The sequence below is a fragment of the Periplaneta americana genome, chromosome 15 (assembly GCF_040183065.1).
Source record: "Periplaneta americana isolate PAMFEO1 chromosome 15, P.americana_PAMFEO1_priV1, whole genome shotgun sequence".
NCBI lineage: Eukaryota > Metazoa > Arthropoda > Insecta > Blattodea > Blattidae > Periplaneta > Periplaneta americana.
This window is the reverse complement of record NC_091131.1, coordinates 61780332-61796913: the sequence shown is the minus strand read 5'-3', so window position 1 is coordinate 61796913 and position 16582 is coordinate 61780332. Positions and strand designations below refer to the sequence as shown.

At 40.1% G+C, this 16582-nt stretch overlaps 1 protein-coding gene across 2 annotated transcripts in view; it reads left to right on the top strand.

The window, feature by feature from the left end:
* Positions 1–7381: 7381 nt before the first annotated feature.
* Positions 7382–16582, top strand: part of LOC138715005 (trypsin delta-like) — a 29405-nt gene continuing 20204 nt past the window's right edge. For both annotated transcript variants that reach the window (XM_069847380.1, XM_069847379.1), the window contains exons 1-2: positions 7382–7403; positions 12995–13055. In XM_069847380.1, the coding sequence (XP_069703481.1) occupies positions 7389–7403; positions 12995–13055 (76 nt within the window). In that variant the 5' untranslated portion in view covers positions 7382–7388. The remainder of the gene's footprint in view (positions 7404–12994; positions 13056–16582) is intronic.

The following is a 16582-nucleotide window of genomic DNA, read 5'->3' as shown; positions in this document are numbered from 1 at the left end:
GCAAGGCAGAAGCGCAGTGGACTCAATCTGAAGCGCACTCGCAAGCAAGATAGAAGCGCAGTGGACTCAATCTGAAGCGCACTCGCAAACATGACAGAAGCGCAGTGGACTCAATCTGAAGCGCACTCGCAAACAAGACAGAAGCGCAGTGGACTCAATCTGAAGCGCATTCGCAAGCAAGATAGAAGCGCAGTGGACTCAATCTGAAGCGCACTCGCAAGCAAGGCAGAAGCGCAGTGGACTCAATCTGAAGCGCACTCGCAAGCAAGGCAGAAGCGCAGTGGACTCAATCTGAAGCGCACTCGCAAGCAAGGCAGAAGCGCAGTGGACTCAATCTGAAGCGCACTCGCAAGCAAGGCAGAAGCGCAGTGGACTCAATCTGAAGCGCACTCGCAAGCAAGGCAGAAGCGCAGTGGACTCAATCTGAAGCGCACTCGCAAGCAAGGCAGAAGCGCAGTGGACTCAATCTGAAGCGCACTCGCAAGCAAGACAGAAGCGCAGTGGACTCAATCTGAAGCGCACTCGCAAACATGACAGAAGCGCAGTGGACTCAATCTGAAGCGCACTCGCAAGCAAGGCAGAAGCGCAGTGGACTCAATCTGAAGCGCACTCGCAAGCAAGGCAGAAGCGCAGTGGACTCAATCTGAAGCGCACTCGCAAACATGACAGAAGCGCAGTGGACTCAATCTGAAGCGCACTCGCAAACAAGACAGAAGCGCAGTGGACTCAATCTGAAGCGCACTCGCAAGCAAGGCAGAAGCGCAGTGGACTCAATCTGAAGCGCACTCGCAAGCAAGGCAGAAGCGCAGTGGACTCAATCTGAAGCGCACTCGCAAGCAAGGCAGAAGCGCAGTGGACTCAATCTGAAGCGCACTCGCAAGCAAGGCAGAAGCGCAGTGGACTCAATCTGAAGCGCACTCGCAAGCAAGGCAGAAGCGCAGTGGACTCAATCTGAAGCGCACTCGCAAGCAAGGCAGAAGCGCAGTGGACTCAATCTGAAGCGCACTCGCCAGCAAGGCAGAAGCGCAGTGGACTCAATCTGAAGCGCACTCGCAAGCAAGACAGAAGCGCAGTGGACTCAATCTGAAGCGCACTCGCAAACATGACAGAAGCGCAGTGGACTCAATCTGAAGCGCACTCGCAAACATGACAGAAGCGCAGTGGACTCAATCTGAAGCGCACTCGCAAACAAGACAGAAGCGCAGTGGACTCAATCTGAAGCGCACTCGCCAGCAAGGCAGAAGCGCAGTGGACTCAATCTGAAGCGCACTCGCAAGCAAGACAGAAGCGCAGTGGACTCAATCTGAAGCGCACTCGCAAACATGACAGAAGCGCAGTGGACTCAATCTGAAGCGCACTCGCAAACATGACAGAAGCGCAGTGGACTCAATCTGAAGCGCACTCGCAAACAAGACAGAAGCGCAGTGGACTCAATCTGAAGCGCATTCGCAAGCAAGATAGAAGCGCAGTGGACTCAATCTGAAGCGCACTCGCAAACATGACAGAAGCGCAGTGGACTCAATCTGAAGCGCACTCGCAAACATGACAGAATCCCAGTGGACTCAATCTGAAGCGCACTCGCAAACATGACAGAATCCCAGTGGACTCAATCTGAAGCGCACTCGCAAACAAGGCAGAAGCGCAGTGGACTCAATCTGAAGCGCACTCGCAAACATGACAGAATCCCAGTGGACTCAATCTGAAGCGCACTCGCAAGCAAGATAGAAGCGCAGTGGACTCAATCTGAAGCGCACTCGCAAACATGACAGAAGCGCGGTGGACTCAATCTGAAGCGCACTCGCAAACAAGACAGAAGCGCGGTGGACTCAATCTGAAGCGCACTCGCAAACAAGACAGAATCCCAGTGGACTCAATCTGAAGCGCACTCGCAAACATGACAGAATCCCAGTGGACTCAATCTGAAGCGCACTCGCAAGCAAGGCAGAAGTGCAGTGGACTCAATCTGAAGCGCACTCGCAAACAAGGCAGAAGCGAAGTGGACTCAATCTGAAGCGCACTCGCAAACATGACAGAATCCCAGTGGACTCAATCTGAAGCGCACTCGCATGCAAGATAGAAGCGCAGTGGACTCAATCTGAAGCGCACTCGCAAACATGACAGAAGCGCGGTGGACTCAATCTGAAGCGCACTCGCAAACATGACAGAAGCGCGGTGGACTCAATCTGAAGCGCACTCGCAAACATGACAGAAGCGCGGTGGACTCAATCTGAAGCGCACTCGCAAACATTACAGAAGCGCGGTGGACTCAATCTGAAGCGCACTCGCAAACATGACAGAAGCGCGGTGGACTCAATCTGAAGCGCACTCGCAAACATGACAGAAGCGCGGTGGACTCAATCTGAAGCGCACTCGCAAACATGACAGAAGCGCGGTGGACTCAATCTGAAGCGCACTCGCAAACATGACAGAAGCGCGGTGGACTCAATCTGAAGCGCACTCGCAAACATGACAGAAGCGCGGTGGACTCAATCTGAAGCGCACTCGCAAACATGACAGAAGCGCGGTGGACTCAATCTGAAGCGCACTCGCAAACATGACAGAAGCGCGGTGGACTCAATCTGAAGCGCACTCGCAAACATGACAGAAGCGCGGTGGACTCAATCTGAAGCGCACTCGCAAACATGACAGAAGCGCGGTGGACTCAATCTGAAGCGCACTCGCAAACATGACAGAAGCGCAGTGGACTCAATCTGAAGCGCACTCGCAAACATGACAGAAGCGCGGTGGACTCAATCTGAAGCGCACTCGCAAACATGACAGAAGCGCGGTGGACTCAATCTGAAGCGCACTCGCAAACATGACAGAAGCGCGGTGGACTCAATCTGAAGCGCACTCGCAAACATGACAGAAGCGCGGTGGACTCAATCTGAAGCGCACTCGCAAACATGACAGAAGCGCGGTGGACTCAATCTGAAGCGCACTCGCAAACATGACAGAAGCGCGGTGGACTCAATCTGAAGCGCACTCGCAAACATTACAGAAGCGCAGTGGACTCAATCTGAAGCGCACTCAGGTTATTATTTTCATGGAATGACCCCCTACAGGAAATCGATCATTTTTTGTGTTTAAAGCTGTACATCTGTTATAAGACTTTAGTCTGTATCCACTTCATGTGTAATCATGTGCATCTGAAGTCTCATTAGTGTAGTATGTTACAGACAGTGATATTTGCAATGGAGGGGGAAAGGAATCGGCCACTCTACTCCGTTATCTCCTGACTTAATTGCTTAATGAGTGATGCCTTGCTGATGTATTATAAGGTTTAAACCTGTCTTCGGACGGTTCACTAAACAACGTAAACAATAATAATAATAATAATCTTCCCTATACATCCTGTGGTTTCTAAATTAGTAGGCCTACTACGGTGGAGGTAAAAGAACATAATAACCATAATGTATATAATCTATACTAATAATAAATCTGTAGCCGAAATGTTTCTGGTAATTTTCGATTTTCCAAAAATAATTGGCACTAACATATATAATTAACCACCCTGAAACCGGAAATCCCTCTTTTGTAATTTTGTTTGTCTGTCTGTCTGTATGTTTGTTACCTTTTCACGCGATAATGGATGAACGGATTTCGATGAAAATTGGAATATAAATTATGTTCGTTGTAACTTAGATTTTAGGCTATATGGCATTCAAAATACGTTATTTAAAAGGGGGGGGGGGTTATAAGGGGTCCTGAATTAAATAAATCGAAATATCTCGCTTATTATTGATATTTATGAAAAATATTACACAACAAAAGTTTCTTTAAACATAATTTTCGATAAGTTTTATTCCTTGAAAAATTTTGATAGGACCGATATTTAATGAGATAAATGAGTTTTAAAATTAAAATAACTGCCATCTAAGGCCGTATAACTTAATGAAATAAAAACAAATGGCTTCGTATATAAGGGTCCTTGGACAGCAACAATTGAAAGCTATGAAAGATAGCCTACAGAGAATGTTTCTGTGTTTGTATGAAGTAATATCGGAAGCTAAATTAACCGATTTGTATAATTAATTATTATTTCACCATTGGAAAGTGTAGTTTCTCTAGATGGACATAATACTATAATGTTATTACAGTAACTTCTGATATAATATAAAGTAATGTAATATAATATAATATAATATAATATAATATAATATAATATAATATAATATAATATAATATAATATAATATAATATAATATAATATAATATAATATAATATAATACAGTATAATATGTAATGTAATATTATATAATATAATTAAATTTATTTGAAGGGTTCAGAACCATAGTGGGCCAAACACCATTTACTGAATACGTAGAAAAGAAGGGTTAAAATTAAGTTATTACCATAATTCAATGGAAACATATAGCAAGTAAAATAAAGTATAGACATTAAATCTAAATGATGTCAATTTTCATTAAACTATGGTTGCATGTAATAACAATTAAGAAACATGTTAAAGGAATTATCATTGCACCAAATGAGTGCTCTCTGGACCGAAATGATTGCATTTTCATTATTTAAACACAATTTAAATTAAGTAACATATTAAACGATTTATCCTTCTATCAAACACGAATGTTCCCTGGACCAAATGTCCTATTTTAATTATGTAATTACTTTATATTTATTTCTAACGGGTGCAGCGGAGCGCACGGGTACGGCTAGTATTATAATATAATAGTGATAACACAATGCATGCATTTTATCTTACCCCATTTCCGGATGTAGACCGGACACGGCAGTGCATAGCGCATCTGCACACATGCGAGTGAGGAAAGATAAAATGTTGAATGTATACTATGTAGTAACATTTGAAATGGTCCACCATTGTGGAGTAACTGTTAGCATGTTTGAACGTGAAACGAGTGAGCCTGAGTTCAAATCCTGGTTGGGACAAGTTACCTGATTCAGGTTTCTTCCGAGGTTTTCCGCTCAACGAATCGAAGCAGATTTGCAGGATAACATTCGGCGTTGGCCGGATTCATTTCGTTATCATAATTACACTTTCCCTCTTCATCATCATCTCCATTTCTTTCCTAGGTTTCGGGCTTCCTCCGATGCGGACCGCGCCGATCATGGACGCTGTGGATATGTGGTTATTCGTTGCAGATGGTAGCGCTAAGCATAGTGGCCTCTCCATGGACGCTGAGCAATCTGATGGCATCACGGTGTTCCGAATTTCAACGATGACGTCACCGATGCTCCACCGGTGTCGCACCGGTTCCATCAGCTTGCAGAGGTTTTGGCAGTATCCATCAGCCTCCATCAGTGAATCTGATTGGTTCTTGTATAGGGCGGGAATTAGCAGACGAATCACATCGTGCACTGTTGTGTCATGGCGGTGTGTTCTGCTTTGGTTCTGCTGTATTGTTTGTAATGAACACAACGTAAAAACAATATGTTAATGGCTTATGAGAGAACATGTCAACGGACCAGTGTTATTACTACTGGTTCAAGAAATAAATTATTTATGCTCTCTTTTCTTTGAACGAGATGACAGTACGGAAATTTCGCAAAATCTTGCTAGCGTAGCACAGACAACAATTTGTACAGCCGCCATGATAGCCATCGAACCTTCCAGCAGTTTTGTTCTTATTTCGCTGCAGAGCACAGTCAAATATATTGTATTAGACCAGAGGTCTCCAAAAAGCGTATCGTCATTCGTGCTCTCGATACTGCCCGCCGAACACAGGGTGCTGTAAGACTAGAGAAGGGGGAGAGACTCGTACCTCAACAGATGGGAGCGATCAGTGGGGGATCGCGGCAACGGTCTGCTTATGTTTACAAATAATAACATCAAAAGAATAAGAAATAGCATACGTTTGTATATTATTTTGACATACTATGAAGCTGGAGCCCCGTCTGTTGCTATTGACACAAGCCATTGCAAATTCAACCTCTTCTGTTCTATGGTGCCTTTCAGTGCCTGGAAAAGATCTTCTCCATTTGTATTTTGTAATTACATCTTGAAGACATTCAGACACAGTAAAATGTTCATTAACTCCTCGGATGAAAATGGCTAGGTGAGCTTTGTCATTTCTATCTGTGCTTTCGTCCAATGCAAGTGAGTAAGCCACAAACTGGTTAATTGTGGTTTCAGCTTTAGATTCAATTGCATTTACAATCTTGAAATTCCTTCTCTGAACTGTAATTGGAAACAATTTAATTTTCTTAAACTTTGACTTTGTTCTCGACATGGTATTTTAGTAACGTCCTGTATGCACGATTTTATAAATGATGCTTCTGTGAAGGGCTTCATTGATTTTCCAATATTCCAAGCTAGAACATAGATAGCAAGAAGCTGTTTTTGTTTAATATTGAGGACACGTGTGTGATTTGTGTTTGTATTTTCTTGTTTTACATTTATCAAAGTATTTGTAGGCCTACGCATTTCACCTAAAATTAAACGAAAAACTATATGTTTGTCATGCGGAGCTGAGTGTAAATGTATTGTAATATACTGATTATTATGTATAACCAACAGTTATACAGATAGCCACAAAATAAATCATTTTCACATGTTCAACATGCCTGTAATTGTATGAAATTCTTCGTGAAGAGTCCAGTATTGTCGTCGCATGTTGATTTTCAACACACCCTTAAGAATTTTCGAACAAATTAAGCATTTGACATTCTCCCCACTAACACAAAAAAAAATCTCTTCCTATTCATCCTTGAATGTACTACGTCCATGATTAGAAGACATTGTGAAACGGTGGAACGCTCCGACCAACACAATGATAATGGCAGTCTGCCACTGCTTTTAGTTTGTGCATAAAGATTGAGTACAGTACAGGTGGGGATGGGTGAGGCGGAGCGCGCTCATTACGTACTGGCTTCAGTTCCGTTCAGGGGCTTACTCGCGAGTACGCTTTTGAAGACGTTTGTATTAAACTGTGCTGCAGCGTGACGTCATTGTTGTCCACCGGTCGGGTGAAATTCGGAATACGCTGATGTTAACTAATGGGACCGGGGTTGAGGGACCGCGAAAAAATAGGGGGATCATGTGGGTTAGTTCGGATGAGGCGCGCAGGAAGATCTAAAGCGCGGAGGGCCTAGGGCATGCATAGCATTCCAACCAGGGTAATACAATGGACCCACCCGAGCGCCTTCCGTGCGAAAACAGTGTCAGTCCGTGCCCTCCTTTGAAGAGGGACTAATAGAATAGAATAAAACACTTGAAATCGTCAGGGAAAGAACAAAAATTGTAGCATTATGGTGATACATTTTTTTCGCACGCAACTTTAGCAAACATGTTATTTTTCCGAGAAATTTTTCTAATTATTTTTCCTCACCATTACGTAAAGACTAAAAAACGTGTATATAAATACATACAAAGTTCCTCGTCGCAACATTGCATGTCTCCTCAACAATCATGTTCCAAGTAAAGGTACGTCTATATTGGTTTCGTTTGTATGACTATAGTATGTAAGCTTCTTGACAATATTGAGTTTTTGTTTCCATATGTATGAATGTACGTATGTATGTATGTATTCATTAAACACTACAATTGGGTATACACCCGGTGGCAATGATATATAATATACAATAATAACATTACAATAAATATTAATAAAATTTACAATAACTCCAGGAATAAAAAATAAAAAATAAAATAAACGTAAATCTAATTCTAACTATAATTGAATAGATGCAATAAACCTAGGACTATAAATAAAAACTATGCTATAATAAGCCTACAATAAGCAAAAGTAAACCTAACTCATAAGTATTTCTATTAAACTCAACTATTATCAACTTAAGTAATTACATATCACATTAATTAATTACATATCATCTTAATTAATTACATATCAACTTAATTAATTACATGACACAACTTAGATAATTACATTGCACCTACAATTACATTTTCAGTCTAACCTTTCCTTAAATGTATTGATTTTGAGAGGACCACCCTGAAAGACTGCCGCAAGTAAGCTGTTCCAGTCTACTATTGTGCGGATAACAAAGGAAAATTTTGCCACGTCCGTTTTTTTTTCTGCATTTAAACTTCCTAACATGTTCAAACCTGCCTAAGTATGATGGTGTCACTAATCTAGCACTGATGTCGGTCCATGCTTTGTGTCCAATTTGTGTCTTAAACAATGCGGTCAGTCTGGTTTTTCGTCGCCTTAATATGAGAAATTCCCACCCTAAGTCTTTTGCTATCTCTTCACCATGTCCCCTTCCCATTTTGACATAATTTGCAGCCCTGCGTTGAACCTTTTCTATTGAATCGGTTTGGTTTTGTCTGTACGGATCCTAACCTACTGCTCCATATTCCATAACTGGGCGAACAAGGGTTTTGTACGCTAATTCTTTTGATCTTCGGTTAGATTTCTTGAGAATATGCATAGAAAAATGTAGTACTTTCCAGGCGTTCCTTGTGGTATAAGCTTAATTTAAAAATTCTGCTTCAGGAATTAATTATAACTATAGATAGACCTGTTTTTGAAGAAATTGTATGACGAATCTGTGTAAGATCATTTCACTATGAAGAATGTATAAAGTCATATACAGAAAAATCATTATTCCGCACTGTTATTTCAACACAATTTAATTATCACATACTTGCTATAATAATTACTTTTAACACCGGTACCAAACAATGTCCATATTCAATTTGTTTAACGTTTCAGAGCTACGTATCTTTAGCTGTATTTATTTATAGACTAATAATTTCGAAGGAAAAATTGTTCCGGGGCCGGGTATCGAACCCGGGACCTTTGGTTAAACGTACCAACGCTCTACTACCACTGAGCTACCCGGGAACTCTACCAGACACCGATCCAATGTTTCCCTCTACAGCCACAGACCTCAAAGTGGGCTGACAACCGTCAAGCAACCAACATTGAGTGCACACTAACTCTGTGTGACTTAAATTGTGGTTTTCTGTTAACGAACAGTGACGTGTATTATGCAAATCGAGCTTTCAGGTATAACTCCCTGTAAAGTTGATTCGAATAATTTCGAGGGAAAAATTGTTCCGGGCCGGGTATCGAACCCGGGACCTTTGGTTAAACGTACCAACGCTCTCCCAACTGAGCTACCCGGGAACTCTACCAGACACCGATCCAATTTTTCCCTCTATATCCACAGACCTCAAAGTGGGCTGACAACCGTCAAGCAACCAACATTGAGTGCACACTAACTCTGTGTGACTTAAATTGTGGTTTTCTGTTAACGAACAGTGACGTGTATTATGCAAATCAAGCTTTCAGGTATAACTCCCTGTAAAGTTGATTCGAATAATTTCGAGGGAAAAATTGTTCCGGGGCCGGGTATCGAACCCGGGACCTTTGGTTAAACGTACGTACCGGGTTCGATACCTGGACGCGGAACAATTTTTCCCTCGAAATTATTCGAATCAACTTTACAGGGAGTTATACCTGAAAGCTTGATTTGCATTATTTATAGACGCTTTAATTCCGAGGTCATACCACGACAGTCTGTAGCTTTATTGTTGGGAATGCTTATTGCTTTTGTACTGTGGCTACTTTTTCTTTGTAATTGGGGTTTAATCCGGCATTTCTTTATATTTAAACGAAAAAAGTTTATGCTTATATCGAGGAAAACCAGAAAAAAATCCTCGACAGATTGTTTGACACTGAGGACTAAACCCGGGACCGACCTCGCGGATGCGAGTCCACTGAGACTTATTTTTCTTTTTATTCATTTTTATTCAGTTTCAAGTTTTACTGTCCCACGCGGTTCCGTCGTGGTCTCAGGCATCATGACAAGGGCTCGCGTTACGGCATGTCCACTGGTTAGAGTCCTCAAGAGGAAGGAATATACTCATGAATATGAAATTTCGGCCACTATATGATGAATTTGAGGAGCTAAGTTATGGAGCAAAATCCGGTTCCTCGAGGCAGCTGTAACGGCTGGAGAGTGGAGGGATCATCGTATTAAACCCAAGATACTGTACCTACCTCCGCTCTGACTAGATAATCGTTCACCTCTGCTGTGGTATGTGAACATGAGGCGAGCAGCCAGCAGATCTGACATGGTGTTTCAAGGGCTGTCGCCCCGCGGATTTATTTATTCCATTTTTAAGTTTCGCTATTGCTGTAAGACTACAGAAGAAACACGGAAAATATTAAATATTATAAAAATATTCAGTGACTCCAATTAAAAATAGTAATATGCGTTACAAGAGCGGTATGTTGAAGTTTTCATGTTCGAGGAAAAGTTTGAAAAAGCGAAACGTAGTTGAGCTTTTTTAATTTCCGAGAATTGAAAGAAAACATACCGCTCGTGTATCGTACATTATTTTGTGCGAAGATCGTTTATTACATACCTGAAAGAGAAATTTCTAATTAGTCGCAATGAAATCTCCATCTTGGTTTCTGTTCAATGACGGCAAATTTGCAAAACAAAAATATCTATCTTCAACATCGTTGCTTTAAAATGTTTTCTGTGTTTACTATACTCCATCAGGCCGTGATATATGTCTGTCTTCCCCCCCCCCCAGTATATGATGAGTCTGGAATCTTGTTGATTTTTTCACGCCTTCCTTAATGTTACTTGCATCACGAATGCAGTAACTTTAGTGGAGTTGTAGAGTTTACTTAATTTTTGTAAATATTTAAAAACAATAATTGACAGTGCAATTTAGGTGAAATTGCACTGGTAAGTTTCCAATTTATAATTATTACTATATTGAACGTCTCTAAAAATAATATGTTAAAAGCCTAAAGCAGTAAAATCAATATGTAACTTAAGCGGTAAGAAGAGGGAAATTGTTATGTGTGTTAGGTTGGGAATACTGAATGTGGAATTTTAGACTTTCCGCGGATTGATTTTGTGCGGAAACCAAGCAAATACGCACGATCTCGCACAAAAGCAATTCGTGATAATGTATTGTATTCTAAATTACAGTCTCGTAGGATGAAGTATTATGATAGATGACAAAAATTGGCAATAGGTGCACTACATGTAACTATATACAATTCTTCATTAATCTTTCTCTAACACGTTAGTTCCTTATACCAATTCATTTTCTATCACGATGTACTCCATATCGTATATCAAAGTCCAACAGTATGTGAATTTACCTTTCAACGCTATTCATTCTAAGCTAGGCAAGCACACAATGGTACAGTACCAGGAAAGTCAGAGTCACTACCTGCCAACGTAAATGAGGAGTTTGATTAATTTATTTATCTTTGTCAGTTATCGCATTAACAACGCCAAGAGCTTTAATAAGAGAAACTGAATCCCTTCCTCTTGAGAAACACCAGACATCACTTAGACGTCAGGATTTTTAACCCTACGGCTCAACTGGAAAGTTCTTTAAAATTCGTATATCTCATTTTTTTTTTTTTTTTCAGAAAATAAACTTTACTTTTAACCACTGAGATGGAACCATGCTTCGCCACTATAAAAATTAAAATGGGGTCAATTTGAAAGAACACTATTAGCATACTATTTGACCCCCTCACTTCTTGTTCAATGGCTGAACTGATTTATATGAGCATTATAATATCGGCAACAATATACCCTGGACTCACGTATGAAGTAAGGTGTAAGCAAGTACATATAACTCATCAAGTGGTCCCCTACCTCATGCATTATGATGGCACTGAGCTTTGTATAGGGACATCATTTTATTTTTATTTCAATTTTGTATTGTACCTGAATTTTTTAATGTATTTCACTCCTACCCCCTCTACTAGTAAACTTCCAACTGTCTTCCACACAGAACCAAGGCCGTGTATGCAGTGAAAGTCGCTTTACAGTCATAATAAACAGTACTGACTTAGTGAGTGTAGTACGTTCCAGAAATATGTTCGCGTTTTCCAGTGACGAAAGAGCTTTCAATATTGAATCATATTTTCGCACAGATACTGTCGTCCGTTTGCCTACGTCGCATCTCGGTTTTCTCCACCTGCTTCTGCTCGCCCGTCTGTAAAGGCTAGTGGCTAGGCTGTCTTAGCTCTTTTATGAAAACATTGATTTGTTAGGAATTGGACGTTTACGTAATATTATACAACTTTTTAAATAACTTAAATAAAAGGGTCTCGTTAAGTAATTAACTGTCACGTGATTTCCCCAGTTTCTAAGACCCTGCGACAAAACCATTTGGACGGACAGTAGATAGCATGTCTGAGTAATTTTATCTTTTCGGATCGGGCAGAAGTGAAGACTGAATTTACAGTACTAAGGTACTCTATTATAGAGTAGGTACAGAATTATGTCAACAAGAGTTACTAGTACGAAGGACGAAACTGGTAATTGGAATTAAATGCAATAGTCTATAGTGCGATAATATGCACATTAGAACTGAAGCCTGTGTTGAAATTGACGACCACCATTTAAAAAAAAAATGTGTTTAAATATCCATATTATGATTATTTTTCAATTTAACTTCATTCTCTATATTGTACGCTAATGTGCTGTAGACAGTACAATATACACTGCATAATGAATACGTCCTAATGAGTAACTAAGTTCGTGAGTAAAAACACCTATTGTTAATACAGTACTGTATTTTGATTAAAGAAAAACCTAATGAAAATTATCAAACTCAAAATCGCGATATTTCCTAGTTTATGTAATTGGATGAACTACTTTTTTTCCCTCCTATTCCTAGTAAAGTGATTTGTTTGTATTTTACGCCATCTAACTCCAGTCGTGGAAGGGGGGGGGGGGTAGCAAACTGTGTTTCCAGTTCTCAAACGTTAATCAAAAAGTATAGCCAGATTAATATTAAAAATGTTAGTAAAAATAAAATGATGTCCCTGTATGTTTGAACAGAAGGGAATACACTCATCAATTTAACATAAATCAATAACAGATGGTTGGTCTTCCTCAAAAAATACACTTGAATATTTTAGCGACAGAAAAAACAATTTGTATAAATATTACTAAGAAGCATCCCACTCCTTCCATAGGAAATCACACGTTACACGTTGAAAAATCTGGGTTAATGTTACGTTAATGAAATTTGCACTCGTGCTATGATTCCTGTTCTAGAAACAGCCTCATGGCAACCTGAGATGCCTGCGGATGCTGCTATTGGTCGTCGCGGTTTCAGGTACGTCAAACAGATCGAATGGCGTACACCGAAGAAGCTCTACTGAATTCGAAAATAACGTAAATTAATGTTAGAAGGAGATCCATATTTTGCGTGGTATTGTTTACATCTAAAGGAAATGGTTGGCTCAGGATTCATTTATTATATGTGGTATAAAACGTAATAAATATTTAGCTTTTACTCTGCGGCTTTAATATAAAAGTGGAATAAGACGACTTATATCAGTCCTCAATATCCAGTCAGAGGGCCAGTTTACAATTTTACAACGTTATATCCTAGTCAGTTAACGGAGCTGACTCCCAGGACAGTTTTATGGTATTATTTGGTCTGAAAATACAGTGCGACCAGTTATGTTTTCCCCCGCGGCGTAGTGTTATTCCTATGAGCGAGCCCCCACTCTTTGCCGGGCACTGGAGGGAGTAGGAAGCCTGCTTGCTTATTAATCAGCTCGTGAAGTTCGAAGACGGTTTCAATAAAGATTCTCGGATGTAGATGCTCCAGATCGTAAAACAGTCCATAATCTTTATCATAAATTTCAGGAAACTGGAAGTGTCCAGCCTAAGAAAACAAAAAAAGCAGCGTAGGGTCCTCACAGAAGAAAGATTACATGACATTCGTAATCGTTTAGAAAATTCTCCTTGAAAGTCTCTTCGTCGTCTTGCACAACAAGTGGGACTTTCATTATTGGTCTGTGCAAAAGGCTACTAAATTATTGCACTTCAAGTCGTATAAAATAACTGTGGCACATACTCTTCAGCCAGGTTACCTCGTAAGATGTCGCACATTTTTTAGTGGATTTTGGAAATCGTGTACAATGGACAAATAGACCCACATTTAATATTCATTTCGGACAAGGTTTGGTTCCCCCTCCATGGTTACGTGTGTACTCAAAACAATCGTTACTGGAGTACCTACTGATAAACCTGACTTCGTACATGAAGTGCCCGTGCATGATGACAAAATCGGTGTATGGTGCGTCATCAGTGATGAAAGAATCAATAGGAACTTTTTTTTTTTTTTTTTTAGAATACAGTTGCTTCTGTTACTTATGTGAATACCATTCTAACCACTTTTTTTCAGAGAATTAACTTATAAGGAGCGTGATCATGCATTTTTTCAAAGGACTCTGCCACTGCTCACACTGCGAATATTTCCATGGGAGGAATTCACAATGTGTTTCCACAAGAGAGAGTTATTAGTAGGGATTTGTGACCCTCTAGTTCCCCCGATCTAACATCCTGCGATTATCATCTCTAGGGTAAATAAAAAAAAAATACCGTGTACAAGACGAACCCGCATACCATACTCGAGCTTAACATGCTAGACACTGAGTCCAATTTAAAAAGCGAGATAAATTTTGATCCTGGCTCTCTCTGGAAGGGAAGTAAAGATGTGCGTCTCTTGTTGTAGGCGGAAGTACACAGTAGAGCACTATCCCTTAGAGAAAGTTCCGGGTAAAAATGTCACTTATTTCTTGCTCACATGAATTTCGACAATGAATAAATTCTGAAGATAATAGAGTATTTAAATGAAACGGTACAACTACAACAACTAAAATAACAATAACGACTACTACAACTCCCGTAGAACCTCTATTATCCTGGTAATGAAGAGGGTAGACTGAACGGTTAATCGAAAAAATCGGATAATCCGTACCATAAAATATTTTATGCTCGACCATGCCGAAATGTAGTAATTACACACCTGGTAGCAGTCCTTTAATGCATGTCATTAAAGTACACCTATTCATTAAAGTTCAGGTTTTCGATTATTCTCGGATATGCAATCGAAAGACGAGGGAAACGTCACGGAGGTTGGAAATCCAATACTGTCGCAGAAGGTTATGTTCTGTTACTATAATAATTAGCGTTAATTGTAAGTAATATTAAAATAAATTCAATTTGTCATCTCGTTTTTCAATTCTAATTCAATTTCCAGGTTATATATTCTCTGCATTACATCAAGGTCAATGACATTATTGTTCCTCGGAAAAAATCAATACTTTCGCGTCTGCGCACATCTCACAATTCAAGAGCTATGAACAAGGTCACTTCCGATCTTCTGTCAGATACAAATAAAATGTACACTTCTGAATAATTTAAAGTTAGAAATATGGTCGAGCATAAAAAGTCGTATTAAACTTGCCTATAATGGTAATTAAGATACTCGTATGAAAATCAAGAAACTCGCTTGCGCTCGTTTCATAAACAAACATACTTGCGTCTTAATTACTATCATTATAGGCTCGTTGCATAATGTACTATTCATAAATTAGGTGCATAATACTTTGGCCTACAATTTCGTAATTTCCTTCGTGGTCTTGTGTTTAACGAGCTATGTGAGTCCACAAGAGTCAACTTTCAACGAAAGTGGCACAACTCAACATTCAGTAAATAGAGTGTAATGTGTGAGCGGCAGAGAAGAGAATGACTGACGCACAGCCAGAGTTGCCAGGTCAGTAAAGTTAGAATATCGTACCAATATTGTATTGAGCTGAATTTTAATTTAGGGGAGGGGCACTACGACCCATCGCTGCGACCTTATTGAATCTATTGCGCTGTCACTCAAACTTGGCGCATACCCAACCCACATCGGTTGACCGCGGTAAGGTTCGCTGCGTAACCAGGTTTCGAGGAAGAAACACTTGTCCCTATGCCAGCCCCCTTCATGCGTCGCCAGCCAGCGTTCGGGGAATACTAAATACTACGGAATGATGGTGGAATGGAGAAATGTTGAAGAAATATAGATACATTACATGGGGAAACGGGAGAACCCAGAGAAAACCTCTATTGCAACCTTGTCCGCCACGAGTGTCGCTATGGACCAATGCTAAAAATATATAGTATTTCACATGTTATTTTACTAAAAATCCCCCCTCCATAGGGGGGAACCACTCGTTCGGATTATGTGAGTGTCCCGCGAGATTTTAAATTACAACTTTGGTGTGCCACATGCTGTAAAACAGGGCTTGCCAAAGTTTTCATAGCGAGGGCCACATTAACCATTCGAGAAAGAATCGCGGGCAAATCACGTAAGTTTAAATTAAGTCTAATAAACAAAGCTCATAAATAACATTAGTGTTCAAATTTTGTATTTTATTAACCTAAAATCTAAACTTTCAAACTGATTTATTTTTTCATTCAACTGGCAAATTACGTTTTTGGCAATATTTCCATCTACGAGCAACTGTATGTACTGAAAGACTAATATTCTTAAATAAATCTATTTTCTCCGGACAAATCTCCTTTGCCGCCATTACGATTTAATAAGTTCACCATCACTGAGATATTTTGCCCTTTTCGCCAGTTCATGCGAAACTAGCCACTGTTGCTGCTTCATTGTCTGATCTCTGTTTCTTGAAAGTATTCTGTTGAGGTGATAGTCCACTTTTCATTGCTTCAAATTTATCATCCCGTAACTTCCCCGTAAATTGTGAAAATTTTGAAAAATGTTTGATTTCATAATGCCTGCGAATATTATATTCTTTAAAGACAGCAACTGATTCGTTACAAATCAGGCATAGTTAC